Genomic DNA, 26,130 nt, shown 5'->3' with positions numbered 1-26,130 from the left:
AATTGATAAAAAACAGTTCAATACATGGTAATTATGTAGTAATTACTATATTTATGAATTTAGAAGCAAAAAATTGCAATGTATTGAAATAGTTGTGGATCCGGGCGGGAGGCAGACTGCGTTAATACAGATAATACAGAATGTTGGATGAGCGAAGGTTGGATAAGCAAGACTCTACTGTATATTATTATTAGTATTACTATTAACATATAACGAATCAAACTGCAGGAGACTCCAATTATCAGATTTGAGTTGGTTGGTATTATCCGTCAGTTAGAAATTCACAGAGGTGAATTACTTTTTTTTCTTTTTCTAGATAGTCATGCACTGTTATATAACAAATGCTTAATCACACAAAATTTGTTTGTCATGTGTAATCAAATCACCCAAAATTAGAAACATGCCAGTGATTTCAACATTCAAACATAGTTCCAAGAAGTTTTGATTTCAACAATCAAACATAGTTTTACGGGAACTCTGTTTGAATAGTTTTACGAGAACTATGCTTGAATGTTGAAATCAAAACTTCTTGATTTCAACATTCGAACATAGTTCAGTGAGCTTTTGCATTTGGCATGGTACAAGAAATTGACCATGAATATAAGGCATACCAAAGGAGAAACCAGAGAAACCTGGTTTGTTGGACAATCCCATTACATCATGAATTTTGGAAGGACTTTCTGATAACATAAATACAACATTAATCCTTTTGATAGAATCTCTAATGATGCTCCTAACTGACAGAACTTTGATAGAATCTTGAAACTACATTTGTCGAATTAATACGCTGGGCATTAATACTTTATTTATTCTCAAGATGTCATTCTTGATGTGCTGTCTTAAAATGTTTTCCATCAAAATATTTTCTTAAGTAAAAAAAAAAAGAAAAAAGAAAAAATGGCAAATTGTTAAACAAATAGCATTGGTAGTTTATTTATATAATTATAAAAATGATGTGAGGTAGGAATAAATATCTCATTTTCCAACCCCTATCATGTTTGTTTTCAGAAATTTTCAAATTTGGCATAGATGTATTCAATTTGCAAGAGACAGTTGGAGAGACTTAGAAAGCATTCAACATCTTAATGAATGTACACACAAAATAATCTTGGCAGTTGAGACTCAACAAAGAGTTTTCAATATGAATGAGTACACATTTTCATTGTGTTGACACTCACTTTGCATTGTTTGTATCTGAGTCTAGTCTTTTAGCAATTTCTGGATGCAATATGCCAGATCTTTGCAAACAATTTCAAAATGACAAGGTATTTTATATAAATACAGTACACACACATACCATATACATATATACACACACTATGTTGCAGTAGAGTGTGCTGGTCAAGCTACAACTGGTAGTAGAAAGGGTAAGAGGGCTGCTCAGGTGTTGGAGCAAGAGCAGCAAAGGAAACGAATTAGGGAGATATTCATGACACCTACAGATACTGATTCGTTCAAAGGTTTCTCAGATTCTGAAATGGAGGAGGGAGATGGGGGCAGAGGTTTGAAGCGGGTTACTCGGGAGCAAGAGTCAGATGAAGAACGGGAAAGGAAACGCATCCGTGAAATACTTAATGCTCCAACTGAGGAGGAAGATTTTATGGGGTTCACGGGGAGTGGTGGGACTGGGAGTGATAACAAAGAGTGCTGGATTGGACCCATGTGCAAGAAATCAGAGACATATGTGCACAACCAACATCTAGTGATGAGTTTGAAGGGTTTTCTGGAGATTGGTAACCTGGTAATACATGGGGTGATCTAAGTCTTGATAGATGCTGGAAAAGTTGGAGGGATGGGCGGTGGCGATCAGCTGTGGAAGCTAAGGCACCTGAGAGTGATGAAGACAGGGCGGAGAGCAGTTCATCATCCGATGAGTTTAGGATAAAAGTAGGTATCAAACTATGGGGACTTTGCAGTAGACAAAGTGTTGTATTCGTGTTTGGGACTTTGTTGCTGCCATTACTCTTGAGCTTGGGTCCTGGGACTGCAGATTGCTGTGCTTCCGTGCTTCTACAGACTGGAATCTCGTAAGTGCTGACTTCTACTCCCGTTTTGATTTCGGATTGTTTTTGGACGATGACATCACTTTCTGGACTTTATCATCCGCTTCTGGATGTGCTTTGTCTTGGGACTGTTTTTTGACAACGTTTTTGCTTCCTTCCACCTTGTTTCCTTATGCTTATTGAACTCTGTGATTTTGAAGCAGTTTGCTAGAACTTTTTGTTATCCCAGATTATATTCCAGTATAATCCGGATTATCCGCTAAGTTACATCTTTTGCATAGCAGTTGCTGCAGACTTTTAGTTATTGCTAGGAACACTGAGTTAAGTGTTTCTAAGCTATTTTTGTTGTGTTAATAAACTTTGTTTAGACCTTTACTTTGTGTCTGGCTCTTTTAAGGCATCTGGTTCACAACACACTAATATAAAGATTGATAATATATACAGTATAATACATATTGTATATAGTATACCTAAAGTATATGTAATATATATAGTATTTTTATATAAAATATAGGAATTCATTCTGCAATTTGCTACTGTTAGCATTACTGAAATTACACTTACCTTACAATGAATATTGCCACCAACTAAAGAAATATACTCACAGCTTGCTATATCTTACCTATTTCAATATATAAATACATTTGATATATATACATATACACACATATATAACACACACACATATACACACACTATATATAGATACTATATATAGTATACTACATATTGCATATAGTATATATATAGTATATGTAACATACTCTATATATAGTATTTTTATACAAAATATAGTAATTTATTCCACAATTTGCTACTGTTTGCATTACTAGAGTGAACATTGCCACCAACTAAAGAAATATACTCACAGCTTGCTATATCTTACCTATTTCAATATGTGTTGACAGGCCGCATGGTATACCGCTTTGGCAAAAAATACAAAGTATAGCCAGAACAGACCAGATCTTGAGAGCTTCCATGCTGTTGATATTCCAGGCTATAAACCATAGTTTGGAAATGCTGTCAATTGGAGAACTACGACCTTTGAAATATGAGCTACAGTGCATTTCTTCATGTCACTGGCACAGATGTTAAAGTTCTCATGTTTGAAATGTCAGACTGCCAGTTTTTTGGTATCGGCAGACAGATTATCTTGCTCCTATAGACAAGAATGAGTCCAGCAGAAACGTAAGACTTTACTTTCCATTTGTAGCTGTGAAATCATGCCTAGAACAAGGAAAAAACAATTATTTTATGCTTTTGGGCAATATTGTAATCAGCTGAAACCTCAGATGGTTCCAGCAACTAAAAGATTGTGCATGTGTTGAGACTTTTCCTCTTTTATGGATTTCTTGGGGTTAAATCCATTGTCTGTGCTAAGCAAAGACAGACACTGTGAGGCAATTAAATGGATGTAGGATACACAAACTGAAGATGACATCTGCCTCCCACCCCAGTAAATCCTGCAAATGAAGCATGATAATTAAACTGCACATGCAGCACTCAGTTATGATTTCATCCCACTGAACATGCAAAGTGTTTGGAAGAGAAGGTTTACCATACAGCTCAGGCATAATTTGTTTTGAAACTAAATGGATGATTTTCCTACCTCCATTACACACTAGCAAACTATCAGTTTTATTCAGGAGTTCTCAGTTGATTTTCCATCACATTGTAGAGCAGTGTTTCTCAACCTGGGGGTCGGGACACTTGGGGGGATTGCAAGCGGGGTTTCAACCCTAAAGACCACCAGAAGACACATATTTCTGATGGTTTTAGGAACCCCTTTAGCAGAGAAGGCTGAAGATCTCTCCACCTGTCCTTATCTTCCTTTTTGGAAACAGGCAGCAAATACTCCCACCAAAGGCCTTCCTCTTCCTGTGATTGTAGGTGAACTATAAATTCCAGCAACTACAACTCCCAAATGCCAAGGTTTATTTTCCCTAAACTCCACCAGTGTTCACATTTGGGCATATTGAGTATCCGTGCCAAGTTTAGTCCAGATCCATCACTGTTTGAATCCATAGTGCTCTCTGGATGGAGGTGAACTACAACTCTAGAACTCAGGGTCAATGCCCACCAAACCCTTCCAGTATTGTCTGTTGGTCATAAGAGTGCTGTATGCCAAGTTTGGTTCAGTTCCATCATTGGTGGGGTTCAGAATGTTCTTTGGTTGTGGGCGAACTATAAATGCCAGCAACTACAACTCCCAAATGACAAAATCGATCCCCTCCCCAACCCTACCAGTATTCAAATTTGGGCATATCAGGTATTTGTGCCAGTGAATGAAAATACATCCTGCATATCAGATATTTACATTACGATTCATAACAGTAGCAAAATGACAGTTATGAAGTAGCAACTAAAATAATTTTATGGTTGGGGGTCACCACAACATAAGGAACTGCATTAAGGGGTTGCAGCATTAGGAAGGTTGAGAACTACTCGAGAGTTGTTTCCACCCACTCTCCCTCCTCTCCTAAACTATGATTTTTGTTCCTGAGTTATAAATGTCATTTCCTAATTGCTTCTATCATAAACGCATGTGAAATGTTTATTAAACTGCAAAAACGTTGTCTTTGCATGAAGGACATTCTGCTATAGCACATTTTGCTCTAGTTTCTCAATGATTGACTATCTTGTAGAGCCTTTTTCTGGAGTCAGAATTGATTTGATATAATCCAAAGCTGAAAACGGCTGCTCACAAGCATAAGATGAGCCAAACAAAGTAAGGCTACATATCAACTCCTGGGAACTTGACTGTAAATTGGAAAAAATGATATGAAGGCCACAAGACGTTTTTGTAATCCTGGGAAAATCAGCATCTGTGAAGCTACACTGAAGGATATGAATACATAATTTCATTGCTGCTGTTATTAGTTGCTGCGAAGCTGACTTTGACTTAATGACGACCCTATGAATGTGGGCCTTCAAGTCATCCTATCCTCAAGAGCCCTGCTCAGGTTTTGCAGACATGGGGGATGGGGTGCTCATCTCCATTTCTAAGCCAAAGAACTGGTGTTGTCCATAGACGCCTCCAAGGTCATGTGGCCGGCATGACTGCACAAAGCACTTTTACCTTCCTGCAGAAGCGGTACCTATTGATCTATTCACATTCACATGTTACCTTCCCGCAGAAGTGGTACCTATTGATCTACTCACATTCACATGTTTCCAAACTGCTAGGTTAGCAGGAGCTGGGGCAAACAGCCGGAGCTCACCCCCACTCCCTGGATTCGAACCGCTGACTTTTTGGTCAGGTAGTTCAGCGGCTCAGCGCCACTGGGGGCTCTCAGAGGGGTAGATTAGATTTTTCTCACTTCCTACTCTTAACTATGAGTCATTCGTAAGTCGGGTGTTTGTATTGTTTCTATTGCTTGTAGATCCAACTCTCCCCCCACCACCATCTTTCAGTAGTAGGGCTTTGAATACAATTTTAAATGCAAGCCTTGACACGTGTCTGCTCAGAGCTGAGTCCCAGGGTGTTCACGTGTACTCACTTCCAGGGAAGTGGGGCAAGGATGGCATCCTTCTCCAAAAAAAGGGGGGGGCGACGATGCTCCTGTTGTGCAGAGCTCGAGAATGAAGGCGGTAGGTAGGTATGTTGACCTGTCAAAGGCTCAGGGATCCTGGGGGATGAGGTTTGGCAAGGTCTTGGTCCTTGTTGAACCCAACTGCAGCTCATAGCATCCTGTGGCAAGGAAGCGGTGCATTGGAAGGGCTGAGTGTCAGGGAGCATTCCTTCCGCCATGTAGATGCAACGGGGGCCAATCTCTGTGTGCCCGCCCCGCGCCCCTCCTCCTCCTCCTCCGCCTTCCCGGGTGGCGATGGCGGGGCCCTCTTTCCTGCGCTCCTTCCCGGGCTTCCTGATGCAGTCTGCGGGCGCCCTGGGGGTCCAAGGCGGCCGCCCGCTCTGCTGCAGCTCGGGCCTGGGCCCGGTGTCTCCGGCTCTGCTGCGCTCGGGAGGCTTCGTGCGGGGCCGCTGGCTGCAAGCCGGAGCCTCGTTCCCCGTGCGGGACCCCGGCAGCGGCGCCGAGTTGGGCCGGGTGGCCGACTGCGGGGCGGAGGAGGCCCGGGCCGCCGTCAAGGCCGCCTATGAGGCCGGGCCCGCTTGGAGCAGAACCACCGCCAAGGTGAGAGGCAGGCAGGCAGGCAGGCAGAAGAAGGTGGAAGGCTGGGGCTTCTCTTGCTGCTGGAGCTGCCATGGCTCAAGACTGGGAGCTGCTGCAGTCCCCAGCTGCAGGCATGTAGCCAGGGGGGGGGGCTCGGGGGGCTTCAGCCCCCCCCGAAATTCTCATGGTGGTTCGCGAAAAGGCCTTACTGGTGCATTATTTAAACTGTTATGTTTATTAATATCATGATTTGATCACCATTCTCAATATATCCCATATATATGGGGGTATTGGGGTAATGATACAAAAGGTTTGCTAGGCTAGACCCTCTTTCACTCAGACTCAGCCCCCCCCGAAACTCAGCCCCCCCCCGAAACCCCCCCTGAAAATTTTTTAGCCCCCCCCGAAACGAAATCCTGGCTACGGGCCTGCCCAGCTGCATTCCCTCCACAATCACCAGCCTTGTTTATGTTATTTCCGGCATTTCTGTCCCGTTCCTTCTCAACCCCCGAAGGGAGACTCAGGACGGCTTACATTTGGCAGCAATTCGATGCCACTTCATATAACACAGCAATATAATAACAATTAAAACAAGAAGTAAAACATTCATTAAAACAGTATTGATAGCTGTATCACCATTCCATTCCATTCCATACCCAATTCCATGTCCAAAGTGCTATCTGTGTGTGTTATCCAAAAGCTTGGCCCCAGAACCACAACTTCAATTTCTTCCTAAATGACAGGAGGGAGGGAGCTGATCTTACCTCAATGAGAAGCAGGTTCCAGAGGCGGGGGCCACAGCCAAGAAGGCCCCGTCTCTCGTACCCGCCAGACGTATTTGCGACACTGGCAGAAGTGAGAGCAGGGCCTCCCCGGATGATCTTGAACTGCAAGGAAGAACATAGAGGGAGATGCATTCAGACAAGTATGCTGGGCCAGTACCGTATAGGGCAGTGATTCTCAACCTGAGGGTCCCCAGATATTTTGGCCTTCAATTCCCAGAAATCCTAGCAGCTGGTAAAGCGGCTGGGATTTCTGGGAGTTGTAGACCAAAACTCCTGGGGACCCACAGGTTGAGAACCACTGGTATAGGGCTTTATAGGTCAAAACCAGCACTTTGAATTGAGCTCGGAAGTGGACGGCAGCCAGTGGAGCTGGCACAACAAGGGGGTGGTATGCTCCCTGTATGTCGATCCAGTTAGCAATCTGGCTGCCACCCACTGGACTAGTTGTAATTTCCGAACAGTCTTCAAAGGCAGCCCCACATAGAGTGTGCTGCAGTAATCTATTCAGGATGTAACAAGAGCGTGGACCACCGTAGCCTGATCAGACTTTCCAACGTACGGGCACAGCTGGCGCACAAGCTTTAACTGTGCAAAAGCTCCCCTGGCCATCGCCGAAACCTGAGATTCCAGGCTCAGCGATGAATCCAGGATCACTCCCAAGCTCCCAAAGTCTTGTCTTGTATCTATGGCAGGCATCCTCAGAGGTTGTGAGGTTGTTGTGTACTGTCGAAGGCTTTCTTGGCCAGCATCACTGGGTTGTTGTGGGTTTTTTGGTCTGTCTGGCCATGTTCAAGAAGCATTCTCTCCTGACGTTTCGCCCACTTCTATGGCATGCATCCTCAGGGGTTGCAAGGTCTGTTGGAAACTAGGCAAGTGGGGTTTCTATATCTGTGGAAAGTCCAGGCTGGGAGAAAGAACTCTTGTCTTTTGGATGTTGCAATGGACCACCTTGATTAGCATTGAATATCCTTACAGCTTCAAAGCCTGGCTGCTTCCTGCCTGGGAGATTCTTTGTTGGGAGGTGTTGGGACATGATTCCAAAGATATATAAACCCCACTTGCCTAGTTTCCAACAGACTTCACAACCTCTGAGGATGCATGCCATAGATGTGGGCAAAACGTCAGGAGAGAATGCTTCTGGAACATGGCCATACAGCCTGGAAAACTCACAGCAGCCCTGCTTTATTTTTATTTATTTATTTTTGTCCCGCTTTCCTCCCATGGTTGGGATTCAAAGCGGTGTACAGTGTTAAAAGCAACAAAAATTACAGACATAAAAGTAAACAAAAAGCATCATAACTAAACAAACAGATCGCACAATTCCTAACCCATATAAAACAATTAATCAACTCCAACATATGCTATTAAAACATTGCCTGCACCTCAGGCCAATTAGGATATCCATGCAGCATTTAAGCTATTCGTTTATTTATTGCGTCAGAAGCAAATTGAGAATACAGTTATGATGTATAGAAAACCACAAACAAAGTTTAAAACTTGGTGTTAGACTAAATGTCCTTTGACCAGAAGCTCGCCACTTGTAGTACCTCTGGTGTAGCTGTGGGAAGGTCCTCCATTGTGCATGTGACAGGGCTCAGACTGCATTGTAGTAGGTGGTCTGTGGTTTGCTCTTCTCCGCACTCGCATGTCGTGGACTCCACTTTGTAACTCAATTTCTTAAGGTTGGCTCTGCATCTTGTGGTGCCGGACCATAGTCTGTTCAGATCCTTCTAAGTTGCCCAATCTTCTGTGTGCCCAGAAGACTGGGCAACTTAGCCACTGATTGAGGTTCCGGGTTTTAGCCTGCCACTTTTGGACTCTCGCTTGCTGAGGTGTTCCTGCAAGTGTCTCTGTAGATATTAGGAAGCTATTTCTTGATTTAAGACATTGGCAAGCTGGCTGATATCCAAACAGAGGATGAGCCGGAAATGTCACTGCCTTGGTCTTTTCATTACAGGTTGATACTTCCCGACGAATATCAGGTGGTGAAATGCATGGTTTCTTCCTTTATTCCACTAATATTCTCTTTGGCCTTACATCTGTGGCCAAAGTATTTGAAAGTATTTTGCATGTAATAGTAATATTGGTCTAGCAGCCATGTTGTTTTCTGTTTGCTTTGTCGTATGATAAAGATATTCACAATAAAACACCATTTCTTTTCCAGGAAAGAAGTGTATTACTTCGTAAATGGTATGATTTGATGATAGAGAACAAGGATGACCTCGCCAGGATCATAACAGCAGAGAATGTGAGTGTGTAAGGAGGAAAAACAATCTCCTCTGGGATGGTGGGGACTGAAGTTAAGCTTACTTGTTTGCAAGAGTCTTGTGGAGAAGAAAGGACAAAGCGACTAGTCAATGTAACTCACACATCCAGTCATGTTACTCTTAATGTGAAGAGACTTGACAAGATTTTTGTAAATATAATACAGAAGACTAGTTTTTAAAGTACTAAGTAGGTTTGCAGGGAGTTCCACTCTTAGTACTACAGGGATGGATGTATTTCTTTGTTTTGAACAGTTTCAACCTGGTTTTCCTGAGCGTAAAATCACTTGCTTGATACTTAAGTAATAATTTATTTGTATCAGACTAGTTATACAGCATGACCCCTGTATCTGCAAGGGAGCTGCTGTGGCGCAAGGGCTTAAACCCTTGTGCCGACTGAACTGCTGACCTGAAGATCGGCAGTTCGAATCCATGAGACAGAATGAGCTCCCGTCTGTTAGCTCCAGTTCCTTCCGCAGTGGCGCAGTGGGATAAACCCTTGCGCTGCTGAACTGCTAACCTGAAGGTTGGCTGAACTGCTGGCCTGAAGGTCAGCAGTTCAAATCTGCGAGACAGGATAAGATCCCATCTGTCTGCGCTAGTTCCTGGCAACCTAGCAGTTCGAAAACATGTAATGTGTGAATCGATAAATAGGTACCACTTTGGTGGGAAAAGGCAAAGAGACACTCCAAACAATCTTGCCAGCCACAAAATCAGGTGATCACAACGCAGGCTCCTCAGCTTGAAAATGGAAGAAAGCATCTCCCCAGAGCCAAAGATGAGCACCATTTCCTCTAGAAGCCAGAAATGAAAAGGAGATGCCTCTGCCTTTGTTTGTGTTTGTGTGTCTCATTGTATTTGATTGCAAAGGCACTTAATGTTTGCCTATGTACATATGTAAATTCTTTAATCAGCTCTAAGTTCCCTAGGGGAGAAGGGTGGAATACAAATAAAGTGTATTATTCTTCTTCTACTGTATTATTATTATTATTATTATTATTATTATTATTATTATTATTATTATTACTGTGTGTGAAATTTTCCTTTCTGATTGTACGTCAGGGGAAACCACTGAAAGAAGCGCAAGGGGAGATCCTGTATTCTGCTTCCTTCTTGGAATGGTTTGCCGAAGAAGCTCGACGCGTTTATGGCGATATCATCCCATCTTCTGCAAAAGATAAAAGAATCTTGGTGCTGAAACAGCCTGTGGGGGTTGCTGCCATCATTACCCCTGTGAGCTTTGGATGATTTTTTTTCTTGGGGTCTTAATTTTTGGACCTTTTTCTGGAGAGTTATTTGAGGAGCTGATTCAGAAAATTGCACTGGATAGATTGCATCAGCTCTAGTTTTTTAGATAGGGTTGAATTTATAATGGAAAGTTTGTATCATAAATCTGTGCTTTTGTTATGAAATAAGTAGTACATTTTTCTTTAAAATTTTAATATGTTTCCTTCATGCTTAAAAGATATTGATTTAAAGACTATATTAAAATATCCTGATTTTTTCTATGGGCGAGCAGAATGAAGAGTGGTAGAATCATAGAACCATAGAGTTGGATGAGACCTTGTGGGCCATCCAATCCAACCCCCTGCCAAAAAGCAGGAAAATCACATTCAAAGCACCCCTGACAGATGGCCATCCAGCCTCTGCTTTAAAGCCTCCAAAGAAGGAGACTCCACCACACTCCGGGGCAGAGAGTTCCACTGCTGAACAGCTCTCACAGTCAGGAAGTTCTTCCTCATGTTCAGGTGGAATCTCCTTCCCTGTAGTTTGAAGCCGCATCCTAGTCTCCAGGGCAACAGAAAACAAGCCTGCTCCCTCCTCCCTATGACTTCCCCTCACATATTTATACATGGCCCTCATCAGCCTTCTCTTCTGCAGGCTAATCATGCCCGGCTCTTTAAGCCGCTTCTCATAAGGCTTGTTTTTCAGAACCTTGATTGTTTTAGTCGCCCTCCTCTGGACACATTCTAGTTTGTCAACGTCTCCCTTAAATTGTGGTGCCCAGAATTGATATATGGCATATGTTCTGTAGCTCAAAAAGTAGAGCTGATGTGTGATTTTTGGAATCGACAGGTCAAATATACTCAAAAACAGGTTCAATATTTGAGGCACCAAAATGTCTGTTGGCCAGTTTTATTCTTAATAGTTAGAATAGGTTGAATTACCAAACTTTCATCCAAACATAGCAGTGAAAACCAAATAATGTGAGTTCTCCCTACTGCCCCCCTCCATAATGTTTGCGTTAGGAGTCAAGGATAAATAAAACATAAACCACACTAGCAGCTGTAAAACAAGATAAGTGTCACTTTTTTTGTTTACTGAATGTCATTTCTCTTTATTGGCTTTGCAGTTTGCAAACACTAGCATGTTGAGCTTAGACCAGGCATGGGCAAACTTGGGCCTTGCAGGTGTTTTGGACTTCAACTCCCAGAATTCCTAAAGCCTCAGGCCCCTTCCGCTTAAGCGGCTGAGGGGGGAAAGGAAGGGGCCTGAGGCTGTTAGGAATTCTGGGAGTTGAAGTCCAAAACACCTGCAGGGGCCAAGTTTGCCCACACTTGGCTTAGACAGATGTATCGTTCATTAGTCAAGGTATACAGCTTATGAAAATGAAGTTTAAATATTCATTGAAGATACAGTTAATTAAAACAGATGCAATTAAAAATGGCAACAACCCATTGAGAACAGAGACAACTCAAATACAACAGCAGTATAAGAAAATCATCAGCATTCAATAGATTTTTTTTGTAAAGCTTTAACAATGTTTCAAAATCACTACAAACAAATAGGCACACACCTACTTCCCAGAGAAAGAAATTCAAGGACTATGCCGTGCTCATGGAAAAGGTTTTTTCCCTCCCTGGTATTTGCTAAACGGGTATTTCACAACCTTAGGCATAAGAACAGGCTTGCCGAGATAAGCTTTGGAAATCCCCTTCCCAATCAAATTGTTGTAGGTACAGGTGGTATTTCAGAAAACCTAGTTGCAGACCACTCAGGACTAAATCACTAAATGTATTGAAATTTATGTGTCAGTTTTCTTGCTGGCCAAAGGGTTTTTTTTTAATCTGGCTTAATGAATCCTAGAGATAATAAACCAATCATCTTAGTTGGATCAAAGAACAGCCAATTCAGTCAATGTGGACTATTTATAGAATGACTAGCTGTACCCACCATGCTTTGCTGTGGCCAACCTTCCCTTCCTCTTTCTCTCCTTCTTTCTTTCTCTCCTTCCTTCCCCTCCCTATCTCCTCCCTTCCTTCTCTTCCTCTTTACTTCCTTCTCCTCCCTTTTTCTTTCTTTCCATTCTTCCTTATCTACCTATTCTTGGATTGTAACTCCCAGCAGTTCTCCTGATTGATCTATCTACCTACTATCTTTCTCTATCTAATCTATCTATCTGTCTTATCTATCTGGAGGATTACTGGGAGTTGCAGTCCAGGAATAGGAAATAGGAAATATGTACTGATTGGGATGCTCTCAAAGAAATCCAAGGAGAAGCAAGCTTGCAGCTTGGAAGCAGTGCATTTGGAGCATCCTCCTCCCCTAAAGGGCCTAGTCTAGGGGATGTTGGGAGCTGTCATTTTCGCACATGCGCTGTATCGCCAATTAGCTTTTTTGGGTTTTTAAGTCCTTTCTGCTGTTTTTTGAGAGGGGGTTATGAGTGATAGTTACTCATGGGTCTGTTAAAGTTGTAGTGTCCAAATTTCATGTCAATTCATCCAGTGGTTTTTGAGTTATGTTAATCCCACAAATGAACATTACATTTTTATTTATATAGATAACATACTATACTAGATGCAAATAGATCTTGCAACACCTATGAGAGGAAGAGATTGCATACACTTTTGTAAACTCAGTCTACTTAATCAAATCTGTTTTCCACTCCTTTGGGCTGAAGTTGGTGCTTTTCACAGTGGTCATATTCAAAGACATAGCTGTGTTAATTTGGATGAAGGTGTCAACAGGCAAAGATGTCTTCAAGCACTCTTGAGACTAAGGAGTTTGTTAACATAAGCTTTCAAAAGACTAGGGATATATCTACACTGTAGAAATAATGACACCACTTTAATTGCCATAGCTTCATCCTATTGAATTATGGGAGCTGTAGTTTGTTGAGATATTTATCTTTCTCTGTCAGAGGTTTCTGGAGCCACAGCAACCCACAAATTCTAGCATTCCATTGCATTGAACCATGGCAGTTGAAGTGGTGTCAAACTTAATTCATTCTGCATTGTAGCTGCACCTAGGTTTACTATGTCTGATACACACTGGCAGAATGAAAATCACGTCTTTACCAATCCACACACAGTCTTGCTACAGAAAAAAAATACACCATGCAGATTATGAGTAAAGAATAAGGTGTTTAATCTTTGTTATGCAGAGCAACATATATACAGTCATGAGAACAATGTCCTTTGAGAGAGATTCAAATGGTCCTTGGGTGTCCACGTGAGAGAGCTTCTTCCAGCAGCCAAGAAGCAAAAATACAAAAACTATGCAGGCAAGCTTTTGCACAGAAAACTTGAACATGTAACTGTTGCCAAAATTCCCAGGCTCAGATAGCTTCTGGGTGTGGCCCAACCAATCAGCGTGGTGCTATGCATTGTTCAGTTAACATACTCACCAACTTATTTTTACATGCTCCAACAATGTTGTCTTCTCAGCCTCAAAGGTGCTACAAGTTCCCATTGCATACTGACCTGGACTGATACATCTCTGCTTTTGAATTGAATAATAGTATACATGAATAAACTATACTAGGCTATGCTAGTTTTACAAACATTTCTTACTTTACCAACATTTTGCTGAATTTGTCTGTGTTGTATCTGTCTTTCCAATGTAGTGGAATTTCCCAAGTGCTATGATCACAAGAAAAGTGGGTGCAGCTTTGGCAGCTGGTTGTACGGTCGTAGTGAAGCCAGCAGAAGATACGCCTTTATCTGCATTAGCACTTGCTGAGGTGAGACCTTTTTATACAGATGGAAATTGTGGGTTTAAAAAAAAAAGATGAAATTCCCAAAGATAGGCAGTTTTGTCAACTTCAAGTATTTCTCTCTGCCAGTTCTCTATTAAAGTACAAGTTAAACTTGGATTTAGAGGATCAGGCTCCTCATCCCCTGTATTTGCTTAGCCTAATGTGCCATAAAATCGAATGCACGCCTCAATTTCCAAAACCCTAAAAGCAATAATAATAATAATAATAATAATTTTTGCAGCGGCAAAAAAGTGCACTTTTTGCTGCCTTCTTAGAATTCCTTTGTCATAAACAATTTTGTTAGAACACCAAAGCTTCCAACGATGGAAGATGCTGCTAAGTAGGCTGCTCAGGTCCTGAACCGTTGCCTGGCTGCTGTGATGGTCAGGTTGAGAATGAACAAATTGAAATTGAATCTAGACAAGACAGAGGTACTCCTGGTCAGTGCTGGATGGAGTTACACTTCCTCTGAAGATGCACGTTTGCAGCTTTGGAGTTCTCCTGGACTCATTGCGGTGGCCAGGGGAGTCTTCGCACAATTAAACTTGTGGGCCAGTTGCACTCGTACCTTGACAAGTCAGACTTGGCCACAGTGATCCACGCTGTGGTTACATCTCATATAGGCTTCTGCAAAGCACTCTACATGGAGTTGCCTCTGAAGACTGTTCAGAAGCTTCAAGCAGTCCAACAAGTGGCAGCCAGATTGTTAACCGGTGTGGCATACAGGGAACGTACAACACCCCTGTTACGTCAGCTCCACTGGTGGCCAATTTGCTTCCAAGTACAATTTAAAGTGCTGGCCTTAGCCAATAAATCCCAAAACGAGTCTGTTCCAGCTTACCTGTCCGAACATATCTCCCTTTATGATCCAGTGCAATTGTTAAGATCTTCTGGGGAGGCCCTGCTCTCAGTCCTGTTGCCATCGCAGGTGAATTTGGCAGGGACAAGAGACAAGGCCTTCTTGGTGGTGGCCCCGCAGCTGTGGAACTCCCTCCCCAGTGACATCAGAACAGCTCCCTCAGTCTTAAGCTTTAGGAAAAAGCCTTTGGGGATTAATATGACCCATAAATATGATGGAATGTGTATGGCAGAAGCAATTGGTTTAATGTTTATAAAGCTAAGTTGGTGCTAGACCTTTCATATGTTTTTAATCATCTGAAAGATTATTTATAATTCATAAGTATATGTTTTTACAGTTCTGTAATATTGTGTTTACTGCTTCTGCTATTGTTATTGTCTGAATCTGGCATTAGATTGCAAGCCACCCTGAGTTCCCCTTTGGGGTTGAGAAGGCCAGGGTATAAGTACTGTAAATAAATAAATAGAGAATAGAAAACCTTGGGCTGCATCTATGCTGTAGAATGAATCCACTATAATTGCCTCAGTTAAATGCTATGGAATCATGGGGCTGTAGTTCAACAAGGCTTTGACCTTCTCTGCCAATGAATGCTGGTGCTTCACCAAACTACAAACCCCAGCATGGCATAACATTGAGCCCGGGCCATTTAATTAGAGATGACCTCCCTCAAAGAGGAGTGCCAGGTGCAACTCCTAAAACATCTTCTCTTTTCACTTTGGTTCAGCAGTAAGATTACTGTATGACACAAAGCTAATGCACATCCGAATTTTGGCAAGGCCATTTAGCCAAAAAAAAGGTCATCATTAGATCTGTGTAAATACTCTATATATGAAGGGAAATGATCAAACGTCATGTGTGTGTGTATTCTAGCCATGATAAGAAATATTGCTCAATATTCTTTGTGTTCTAATGTTTTGAAATATTGCTTCAGTGTTCCTTGTGTTTGTGATATATGTCAAAAGACAAAACAAAACACTGTATTCATCCCTTTCTTAATATAATAGACTTTGTAAGTCAACACTTTAATGTTGCACCTTGTTTATATTGCAGCTTGCAAACCAGGCTGGAATTCCTGCTGGAGTATACAATGTGGTCCCATGTTCTAGACAACAGGCAGCAACGGTTGGGGAAGTGTTCTGCACAGATCCTTTGGTCGCCAAAATCTCTTTTACTGGGTCAACAGCCACAGGAAAGGTGTGTCTGCATGTTTCAAGTTTTGCTTTTTAGGTTTAAAATTTGTATGAGTTGGAATTCAGATTCTTTTAAAAAGACATTTTGGAATAAAGATGTTACAGTGTTTTGGTTGCTGGATGTGGGTCAAGTGCAACCACCTTGCTCCTTCTTCCCCTCTCTTGAAAACAGTGATTTGGGGGTTTCAAAATACAGGAAAATGCTACTGAGAAAAAGTTGGAAAGTTTATCTTAGGACAGACATCCACTGTACATTTTTAAAATACTTTCTGAAGTTCATTGAAATCAATCATGATCCACTCACATAAATAATTGGATCCTTGCTACTTAACGTGTAGATCAGGGGTCCTCAAACTAAGGCCCGGGGGCCGAATATGGCCCTCCAAGGTAATTTACCTGGCCCTCACTCAGAGTCAACCTAAGTCTGAAATGACTTGAAAGCACACAACAACAACAACAACAACAACAACAACAACAATAACAACAACAACCCTATCTCATCAGCCAAAACCAGGTCCACACTTCCCACTGAAATACTAGTAAGTTTATATTTGTTAAAATTGTTTTTCATTTTAATTATTGTATTGTTTAAAGTGTTTTTTGCACTACAAATAAGATATGTGCAGTGTGCATAGGAATTCATTCATGTTTCTTTCAAATTATAATCTGGCCCTCCAACAGGTTGAGGGACTGTGACCTGGCCCTCTGTTTAAAAAGTTTGGGGACCCCTGGTGTAGATAGTGCTGTTGAAATGAAAAGAGTAATTTCAAGTAGTATTTCAAAATACACTTCTTCTCATCATACCTTGGCAATAAGTATTAAGAAGACGTAAGAAATATGTGATAATGGGATTAGGTGAGTTGTGAAGTCCTGGGCTGTTTGAGATCCAAATTTGTTACTTACAAAGATAATCTGATGGTTTTGTAGGAGGACTAGTAATATTTTTCTGCTGTGCTTACCTTTCACTTTAGGAGAGTTGAGTGTGTATGTTCATCTTTGTAGGTCTACAGCTTTCTGTGTCTCCTGTGTAATTGCAGATACTGCTGCGCCATGCTGCTGGCACTGTGAAGAGGGTCTCCATGGAGCTTGGAGGACATGCTCCATTCATAGTGTTTGACAGCGCTGATGTAGACAAGGCAGTCACAGGAGCGTTAATGTCCAAATATAGAAACTCCGGCCAGGTGAGATCTGCTATGTAATTGGAACACTGTTTTGTTATATATTGTACTTTGAGAGGGGGGAAAACCCTTAGTAGTTTCAGTAGATTGTTCTATGAAATATTTGAGGACATAGTCTTTGTCAATTCAAAATACAACCCATATACTCGAGTATAAGCCAACCCAAATATATGTTGAAGCACCTAATTTTACCACAAAAAAAACTGGGAAAACTTTTTGACTCAAGTATAAGCTGAGGATGGGAAATGCAGCAGCTACTGGTAAATTTCAGAATAAAAGTAGATACCAATAAAATTACATTAATTGAGGCATCAGTAGGTTAAATGTTTTTGAATATTTACTGTATTTCAAACAAAAACAATGACTAACTGTAAGTGGAAAAGTAGGGCCAGCAAAAACAATATGGTATCAACAACAACAGGAATAATAATAATAATAATAATAATAATAATAATAATAATAATAATACTTCTGACCTCACAATTATGTTAAAAAACAAAGTATGGATCGTCGATGTCGCAATCCCAGGTGAGAGCAGGATTGCAGAGAAACAACTGGAAAAGCTGGCACGATATGAGGATTTAAAGATCGAACTGCAAAGACTCTGGCACAAGGCAGTCAAGGTTGTCCCAGTGGTGATTGGCACACTGAGTGCAGTGACTAAAGACCTCGGCCTGCACTTAAACACAATTGGCGCTGACAAAATTACCATCTGCCAGCTGCAGAAGGCCACCTTACTGGGATCTGCACTGAACGCATTATTCACCAATACATCACACAGTCCTAGACACTTGGGAAGTGTCCGACGTGTGATCCAATTCAACAGCCAGCAGAGTGTCTGCTGTGGACTCATTTTGTTGTGTTTCAAATGATGATGATGATGATGAGGATGATTTTCATTTGTATCTTGCCCTATCTCCCCATGGACTCAGGCCAGCTTCCAACATAGTAACAGGCAAACTTCCAATGCCTATCTAAACAATGCAGAGCTAGATATAAATCTATAATTATATATACTAATTTCATATATGCATTTCCCCCTGAAATGTTTGCAAATCCTCTCTCTATATATGTGCATTTCCCTCCTGCAGTATTTGCAAGCCTTATATATCTATGTTTTTATCTATCTAGACATCTCTATATGTGTGTGTGTGTGTGTGCATTTCCCCTGCAATATTTGCGAGCTCTATATATCTATATTCATATCTATCTAGACATGTCTATATATGTGTGTCTATTTCCCCCTGTAATATTTGCGAGCTCTATATATCATTTCCCTTTTTGAAACATTTCCTTCTTCTCTCTCTCTTAAAAAAAAGAGTTCCAAAATGGGCAACTCCAGCCTGGGAGGAGAACTGGAGTAAGGGAGGCATTGGAAAAGAAAACACAGTTAAGGGAGGGGAAGAGGGGAGAGAAACATATATATTGAAACAATGGCAAGAAACAGCTGTCGGAGCCTTGATGTCATTATAAACCAAGGGAGGCTTTTTCAGCCCAAAAAAGTGCTGAAAAACTTGGCTTATATTTGAGTATATATGGTAGCTAGCTCACGTTGATTTGCCCGTACTCATAACTTGGGAGGACAATACTTACATCAAGCAATCTTGTCTTCCACTTACGAGGCCAATGTTGCTTTCCAGGGATCGCTCTATCTTTACTATTTATAGAACGATCACCTTGGCACCCAATTTGAACTTCATTTGTTTTATTTACTGATGAAGGTAGAAGCCAAAATCTTTACATCTAAACAGCAGTAATTACATTGCCGACACTGTTCAGGATTAGTGTTTTGTAAGGCTGGAACTACTTGAGGTCATACTGTGATTAATGTTTTTCTGCCTCCTTTAGAAGTACATTTCTAAACAACAGCCTCTGCTGATCAGTGTTATCTGCAGTAGTTTTTAAAAAAAGGAAATTATTGTTGAAAATGATTCTGTTACACCCTGGCAAAGGAGTAAGTAGGGAATTATTGTTGAAAATGATTCTGTTACACCCTGGCATAAGGAGCAATATTCCTCATTTCTCAAGTTTCAGTACTATTTTTATCCATGGTGGGTCAATGGCTTAGTTAGACAGGAATAACACAGCTAAAGAATGGATCAAGTCGAGAGAGGTTTGGGCATTGTAATAGTATGCAGTTGCTGTTCAGTGATTTACAAGATATAAGTGGATAACAAAAATAAATATTTCTTTTTATTTCCAGACTTGTGTTTGCACAAACCGGTTCTTGGTGCAAAAAGGGATCCATGATGCATTTGTGGAAAAGTTTGCAGAAGTCATAAAGAGAGAGCTGCATGTTGGCTATGGGTTTGATGAAGGGATTACGCAGGGACCACTCATTAATGAAAGAGCTGTGGAAAAAGTAAGAATTGGTGTTACTGTTTGTTTCCTTGAGCAATGCAACCTATTCTATATTTCTCAATGACTGCTGCTCTTTTACAGAAGATCCTGTTTTTTAAAGTCATGTTTGCTATGTCTTTCTCAGGTTGAAAAACACATCCATGACGCAGTGTCACATGGTGCTTGCATTGTTACTGGAGGGAAACGACACAATTATGGGCAGAATTTCTTTGAACCAACTCTACTCAGCAATGTCACCACAAGCATGCTGTGTACACAAGAGGAAACATTTGGTCCTCTGGCCCCAGTTATCAAGTAAGAGAGCCTTTGCAAATAATACACAGCTTTTTCTCATTTAATAATAGGTTCCCATATAAAACTTTCTTCTCTGTGTAATGTTTTCTTAGCCTTCTAAAAGGTGTGTTGTATTGTTATCCTCAGGTTAACATATTTTTCGTATTTGAATGGCTTCACAGATATACCATATATACTCGAGTATAAGCCAAGTTTTTCAGCCCTCTTTTTAGGCTGAAAAGCCCCCCTCAGCTTATACTTGAGTTAAAGTTATTTATTATTTTATTGTTATTATTTTTATTACTTTTGTTATTTTAATCTAATTATCATTATTATTACATTTATATTATTTTACTCTATTATTACTTTTTCTTACATGTATTGTTTTTCTATATTTATTGCTATTAAATTTATTTTCTATTTATTATTGTTATTATTATATTTATTATTTTACTCTATTATTATTACATTTATTATTTTACTCCGTTATTACTGTTATTATTACATTTCTATTATTTTACTCTATTATTTTTATTACATTTATTATTTTACTCTATTATTATTGGAAGCACATTTACATTGAAGAAGGTTAGAATAATGGTTTAATCAGAGTTTGACAGTCTTATCTTAAATTACAGTTTTATGTATATATTTAAAAACATTTAATCTACTGATGCCTCAATTAATGTAATTTTATTGGTATCTATTTTTATTTTGAAATTTACCAGTAACTGCTGCATTTCCTACCTTTGGTTTATACTCGAGTCAATACATTTTCCCAGTTTTTTGTGGTAAAATTAGGAGCCACGGCTTATATTCGAGTCGGCTTATACTTGAGTATATACGACATAATTATTTAATCATTCAGCAGATCTGTTTTAATTGGAATTACCAATAGGATACAGGCCATTATGTTTAGTGGGCACTTTGTTTGTGCTGACATTTAGAGAAATGTGATTTTCTAACATTAATTCATATCATTTTATCATAATCAATTCTTAATCTGTTAGCACTTCTTAAAAATTAAAATTTGAGTTAATCTACATAAGAGGATGATAAATTTCTCCTTGGAAAATTAAAGAGAGGTTTTCCCCTGTAGAACCAATGCTTCTTCTCTGCTGCATCACATGGTTGGCTCATGCACAACTTGTTATCCACTAAGACTCCAAGACCTTTGGACTGTTGTTGAGCTAGGCATCAACCATCCTCTATCTGTGCCTACACTTAGGCCATTTTTCCTGCCTAAGTGTAGTACTCTAAATTTTCCTTGATGAAATTCATATTACTTTTGGGCCAGCTCATTTATCTATTATGATCATTTTGAATTCTGATACTGTCTTCTGGGCTACTAGCTTTCCTTCCAAATTTGGTGTCATCTACAAACTTGACAAGCATGCCCTCTAAACCTTTATTCAAATCATTTATAGAGATGTTGAACAGCACTGGGCCTAAGGCAGAATCTGCAGCACCCCACTAGGCACTTCTTTTCAGGATGAAGAAGAACCATTGGTGAGCACCCTCTGAATTTGGTTGCTCAACCAATTACAAATCCACCCAACAGTAGCATTGTATAGCCCACACTGTTTGCAGGAAGATCATGGGCAACCATGTCGAAGCCCTTATTGCAATGAAAATATGTATTTATACATTGATTTTAAAATATTTGTACATTTCATGTAGTGTTTCTCAACCTGTGGGTCCCCAGATGTTTTGGCCTTCAACTCCCTGAAATCCTAACAGCTGGTAAACAGGCTGGGATTTCTGGGAGTTGTAGGCCAAAACACAAGGGAACCCACAGGGTGAGAACCACTGATGTAGAGTCTTGGAAATATTTATTTCCTGCATACCCCCTATTTATTTCAGTATCTTAAATGGATCATTTATATTCCCTGCTCACACATTTTCTCAATGTTTGCAGGTTTGATACAGAGGAAGAAGCTCTTGCCATAGCAAATTCAGCTAATGTGGGTTTAGCAGGTATGTGTCATCTGAATATTCCATTACTGTTAATTAAAAACTGAATTACGCCGTTTTACTAAAAAAGTGACTCAGTACTGAAATTAAAAAGAACAGAAATACAAGTAAACATGGAGGAAGATCTGACAAATAATCAACCAATTAAAATCCCCTTTAGCGGTAGGCCTGCTTAAATACAAAAGGGTTGCCAGAATAAATATGTTTTACTTGCAAACTGAAAAAACAAAAAAGGTCTTAAGCATGGCTTGGCAAGGAGTTTCAAAATTTGGGGGAAACCATGAAGAAGGATTCACTGCATGTACAGAAAGCATGCCTCAAAGGGTGAGAAGGGAAGGCTGCTTTCTTCTTTTTGAAGATCTTAAGAACTGGGCAGACTCATAAGGGAAAATAAAACCCCATTGTATCTATAATACATAAATGGTGTAAATCCGAAATACCAAGAAATCAACATGGGTGGTGGCTGGTTAATTAATTAATTAATTAATTAATCACCTTTCAAACCATTAGAGCTCCTAATGCAGTGGTTCTCAACCTGTGAGTCCCCAGGTGTTTTGGCCTACAACTCCCAGAAATCCCAGCCAGTTTACCAGCTGTTAGGATTTCTGGGAGTTGAAGGCCAAAAACATCTGGGGACCCACAGGTTGAGAACCACTGTCCTAATTCAATGCGCAGTTAATTACAACACATCTTCACTTGAAAAAAAACCTACTTTTTCAAAATTGTTTTATGAGTCTGTTCTGTTTGATGCCCACTTTGCAGGTTATTTCTACTCCCGAGATCCTGCCCAGATTTGGAGAGTTGCAGAGCAGCTGGAAGTTGGGATGGTTGGTATTAACGAAGGACTTCTGTCTGCCGTGGAGTGTCCATTTGGTGGTGTTAAACAATCTGGCTTAGGAAGAGAAGGTTCAAAATATGGCATTGATGAGTATCTGGAAGTAAAATATGTCTGTTTTGGAGGATTACAGTAGCCATTAGTTAACATGATTCATTACAATTATTAGACTTTTCATAAGTTTAATATAGCAAGATTATTTGTCCCTCCTCCTCTTCTTAAAATGGAAGCAATCATGTTTCTATGTAATGATGCCTTTCGTTTACCATAGTTTGAAATGTGTAAAACAACTACTGTGGAATCTATTTACGTGCAAATACAGCATAAGATTATAAACGTACTTTATGATTTTCATAAAAATGCTGGAAGAAATCATCACAGCTTTAGAGGAACCAGAAGTGTTTCCTAACTGATGTGTGCATTTTGGAGTCAACAGAACAGATACTAGTTTTTTATCCACACTGTGAAACTGTTGCTATTATTGTATTTTCATAACATCTGTACCAAATATTGAAGTTGGACTTCTAATTAACGTCTTCTGATTGTTTAACTTAGCTCTTCTATGATATATTAATGTTAGTAGGTTAAGAAATATCCCATACTTTCATGTTATTTTTCAATGGTTGACTGGAATATAAATGCCTTTGCAGGCATACGTGTAGCTCTAATACAGGCATGGGCAAACTTTGGCCCTCTAGGTGTTTTGGACTCCGGTAGGCTGTTAGGAATTGTGGGAGTTTGAGTCCAAAACACCCACACCTGGAGAGCCGAAGTTTGCCCATGCCTGCTTTAATAGAACTAGCACATATTGAAGGAGAGAATCGTGTTTTGTGCCTAACAGTTGAAACTTGTGACCAAATGTTGCATTTACACAATAACACAAAAATATGAGTATGAGCCATTGTAGTGTCTTCTCACTGGAGAAATTGTAATGTATTCGCATCTCCAAGTATTCCTGATGGCAGAAAAGGGAAACTTCTCAATTTCTAGAAAGCAGTTTCTATGTAGGTGAGCTGAAATGCAGAGCTTATTGATTCATATCCATCTTCCTCAGTTGTCACTTGAGGAAGCAGGTATTTAATTCAAGTTCTATAGTAAATAGGCTCATATTTCTCTTATCCAAATTCATTTACTAACTACTATGTAGTATTTCCTTTCTGAAGGCCATTTTTTTTTCTCTATGAGGTCCTGACTCTGATTCAAAAGAGATTTGAAAAGCTTTAATCTCAGCACCATGCACAATCCGAAGGTGACCAAAAAACTGTATTTTGGAAGGAAATAGTTTTGGGGATTCTCCTTACTTGTCAATCCTATTTCTTAGTTTGTTTGAGACCTAGATTAAGTTATTTCCCTTCCCTTCCTGTTGTTTTGACTATAGAAGTTGGTTATTCTTATTCAGATGTGCCATGAAGTATTCTGAGTATGAATACAATGGAAAAATGATGAAAATGTTAGTATAACAGTGGCATATAAATATTGCTGTTTTCAGATTGGATTTGCACTTTATCCACATTGCAGAACTTTATTTGACGTTCTGCATAATGTTTTTGAGAGATCTTTCCTACCTTTGAGGGGGAAAAATGTATGTCCATGCTCTGCCGATTGACTACAGATGAACCCAAGGGTTTAGATACATGAGTTTCTACCATAAACTGCACACCTTTGCAATATGTTTGATTGCAGCTGGGGCATAACACTCCTCTTCAAAAGTGATATGCAACATGAACATTTATTATTTAGAAAACCCCTCTTTGGACATACAGGTTCAGGGTATGAATTGGCTTCTGGATTTAACAAGGTTCGGCTGAAGCATAGTGTGAACTATTGTGTATTTTTTCTGCCCTGATGTATTAAGGATAAAATTATGGTAGTAAAATTGTGGTACACCTGAAAACAACATTCTGTGGTACTGATTCCTGCCCTGTAAATGAGCAAGAAGTGCCCAATGTTTTGTCTATATTGCAGCAAATGGAATACCTAATTCAGAAAGAAATCACTGTGCCAAAGAGGCCGAGAACAAGATCTATAAATATCATAAAGGCAAGGCCTTTTGTGATACTTTCTGCCATTTACTACAGATTGGTGTACAATCACTTCAAAAAAGTTGCACATACTCTTCAGTGTTAGCCTAGCATATAAAGACCAATTGTGATTGGCTGCTTCTAAGCCAATCTATAGTGGAACTAAGCCAATCTATAATAGAAACTGGCATCAAACAAAAATATTTTCAGCTATAGAGCTTCAGTTCCTTTGCAGAAAAGCACAGTTGGATGAACATATTTCAGAATCAGTTGAACAAGCAACATGGAGAAGGGCATACTAACTTGAATTTTTTTTAATGTTATTAAAAGCATCTTCAGAATTTGGTGGGAATATTAAGATTAAGCACAACTCGTTTATAGTATGTGACAAGATACTATTAACCTATTGATTTTTTTTCTGGGGCAGGTTGACTATATACATATAATCTCTAAATGTTTCATATTTTTTTACATAGATGTATTAAAACTGATGTATGCAATTCCTTAACCGAAGAGTATACTTGACTTCTTTAAAAATGTTTTGTTCTTTTTCGTAGCAAGTGTGTTTACATGATACGAGTGTTAAAAACAGGATAATGTAATAAATGTTTAATTTTAAATTTAGTATTTGCATTCATTGTCAAATCTGCCAATGTTTTGGCTTGTTTTCTTTTAACATCTACAACAAGTATTGTGAACTTTCCTGAAATATATTTCGGACTATAGACATATACATTCAATAGCCATGTGCCGTTATCATTTAGATATCAAAATGCATTTTCATTAGGATTGTGCATTTGGGGTAAACCTTGACCCATTTTGTGTCCCAGCTTTCAGTGGGGGCTCAGATTTTTGGGAACCTCCCAAAATTGAGAGGGCAGATATCTGTTTTTGCTCTTCAGTTAGGGTTAGGGTTGGAACCATTTTCTATCAGCGCATTATGGGGGAGGGGGGTCCCACCCAGGCTCCCCTTCCCAGCACGTGCTTTGAGGAGGCTTCTTCTTACCTGCTGCTTCTACTCTAGAGGAGGTGTTCGGGTGCAGGCACTGGCAGGCGTGAGTGCTTTCTGGGCCTGCGCAACCCACATGGACTCTCTTTGCAAGGAGAGTGTGTCTGTGCCATGTAGACCCAGAAAGCTCTAGAGTAAAAGGCACTCAGCTGCAGGCACTGGCAGGCGCAGGCACTCCTGCATGCCGCACACACACTCTCCTGTGTGGTGTGTAGGCCCATAGAGCGCCCATGCCTGCCAGTGCCTACAGCCAAGCGCCTCTTACTCTATGAAGCCGAAAAGCAGTCT

At 40.1% G+C, this 26,130-nt stretch overlaps 2 protein-coding genes across 3 annotated transcripts in view; one reads left to right on the top strand and one right to left on the bottom strand.

The window, feature by feature from the left end:
• Positions 1-3,213, bottom strand: part of GPLD1 (glycosylphosphatidylinositol specific phospholipase D1) — a 35,316-nt gene extending 32,103 nt beyond the window's left edge. Inside the window, exon 1 of one of the 2 annotated variants that reach the window (XM_060774904.2) lies at positions 2,890-3,213. In XM_060774904.2, coding sequence (XP_060630887.2) covers positions 2,890-3,070 — 181 coding nt within the window. In that variant the 5' untranslated portion in view covers positions 3,071-3,213. The remainder of the gene's footprint in view (positions 1-2,889) is intronic. The other variant, XM_060774903.2, reaches the window with a different exon arrangement.
• A 2,497-nt stretch (positions 3,214-5,710) lies between these two features.
• Positions 5,711-25,453, top strand: ALDH5A1 (aldehyde dehydrogenase 5 family member A1). Its single transcript, XM_060774905.2, has 10 exons — positions 5,711-6,136; positions 9,065-9,148; positions 10,227-10,397; positions 14,011-14,127; positions 16,052-16,195; positions 17,229-17,372; positions 19,573-19,731; positions 19,855-20,024; positions 21,922-21,980; positions 22,740-25,453. The coding sequence occupies exons 1-10, from the start codon at positions 5,759-5,761 to the stop codon at positions 22,946-22,948; spliced, it is 1,635 nt and encodes a 544-aa protein (XP_060630888.2). The 5' UTR covers positions 5,711-5,758; the 3' UTR covers positions 22,949-25,453.
• Positions 25,454-26,130: the final 677 nt, after the last annotated feature.

The sequence above is a fragment of the Anolis sagrei genome, chromosome 4 (assembly GCF_037176765.1).
Source record: "Anolis sagrei isolate rAnoSag1 chromosome 4, rAnoSag1.mat, whole genome shotgun sequence".
Taxonomy (NCBI): domain Eukaryota; kingdom Metazoa; phylum Chordata; class Lepidosauria; order Squamata; family Dactyloidae; genus Anolis; species Anolis sagrei.
This window is presented reverse-complemented; position numbering and strand designations above follow the sequence as displayed.

Excerpts from the sequence above, each read along its gene's own strand:
- ALDH5A1 (XM_060774905.2), top strand. The coding sequence starts at position 5,759 with ATGCAACGGGGGCCAATCTCTGTGTGCCCGCCCCGCGCCCCTCCTCCT. Across the intron at positions 6,137-9,064 it reads GGAGCAGAACCACCGCCAAG|GAAAGAAGTGTATTACTTCG; the intron begins GTGAGAGGCAGG and ends TTTCTTTTCCAG. Across the intron at positions 21,981-22,739 it reads AGCTAATGTGGGTTTAGCAG|GTTATTTCTACTCCCGAGAT; the intron begins GTATGTGTCATC and ends CCCACTTTGCAG.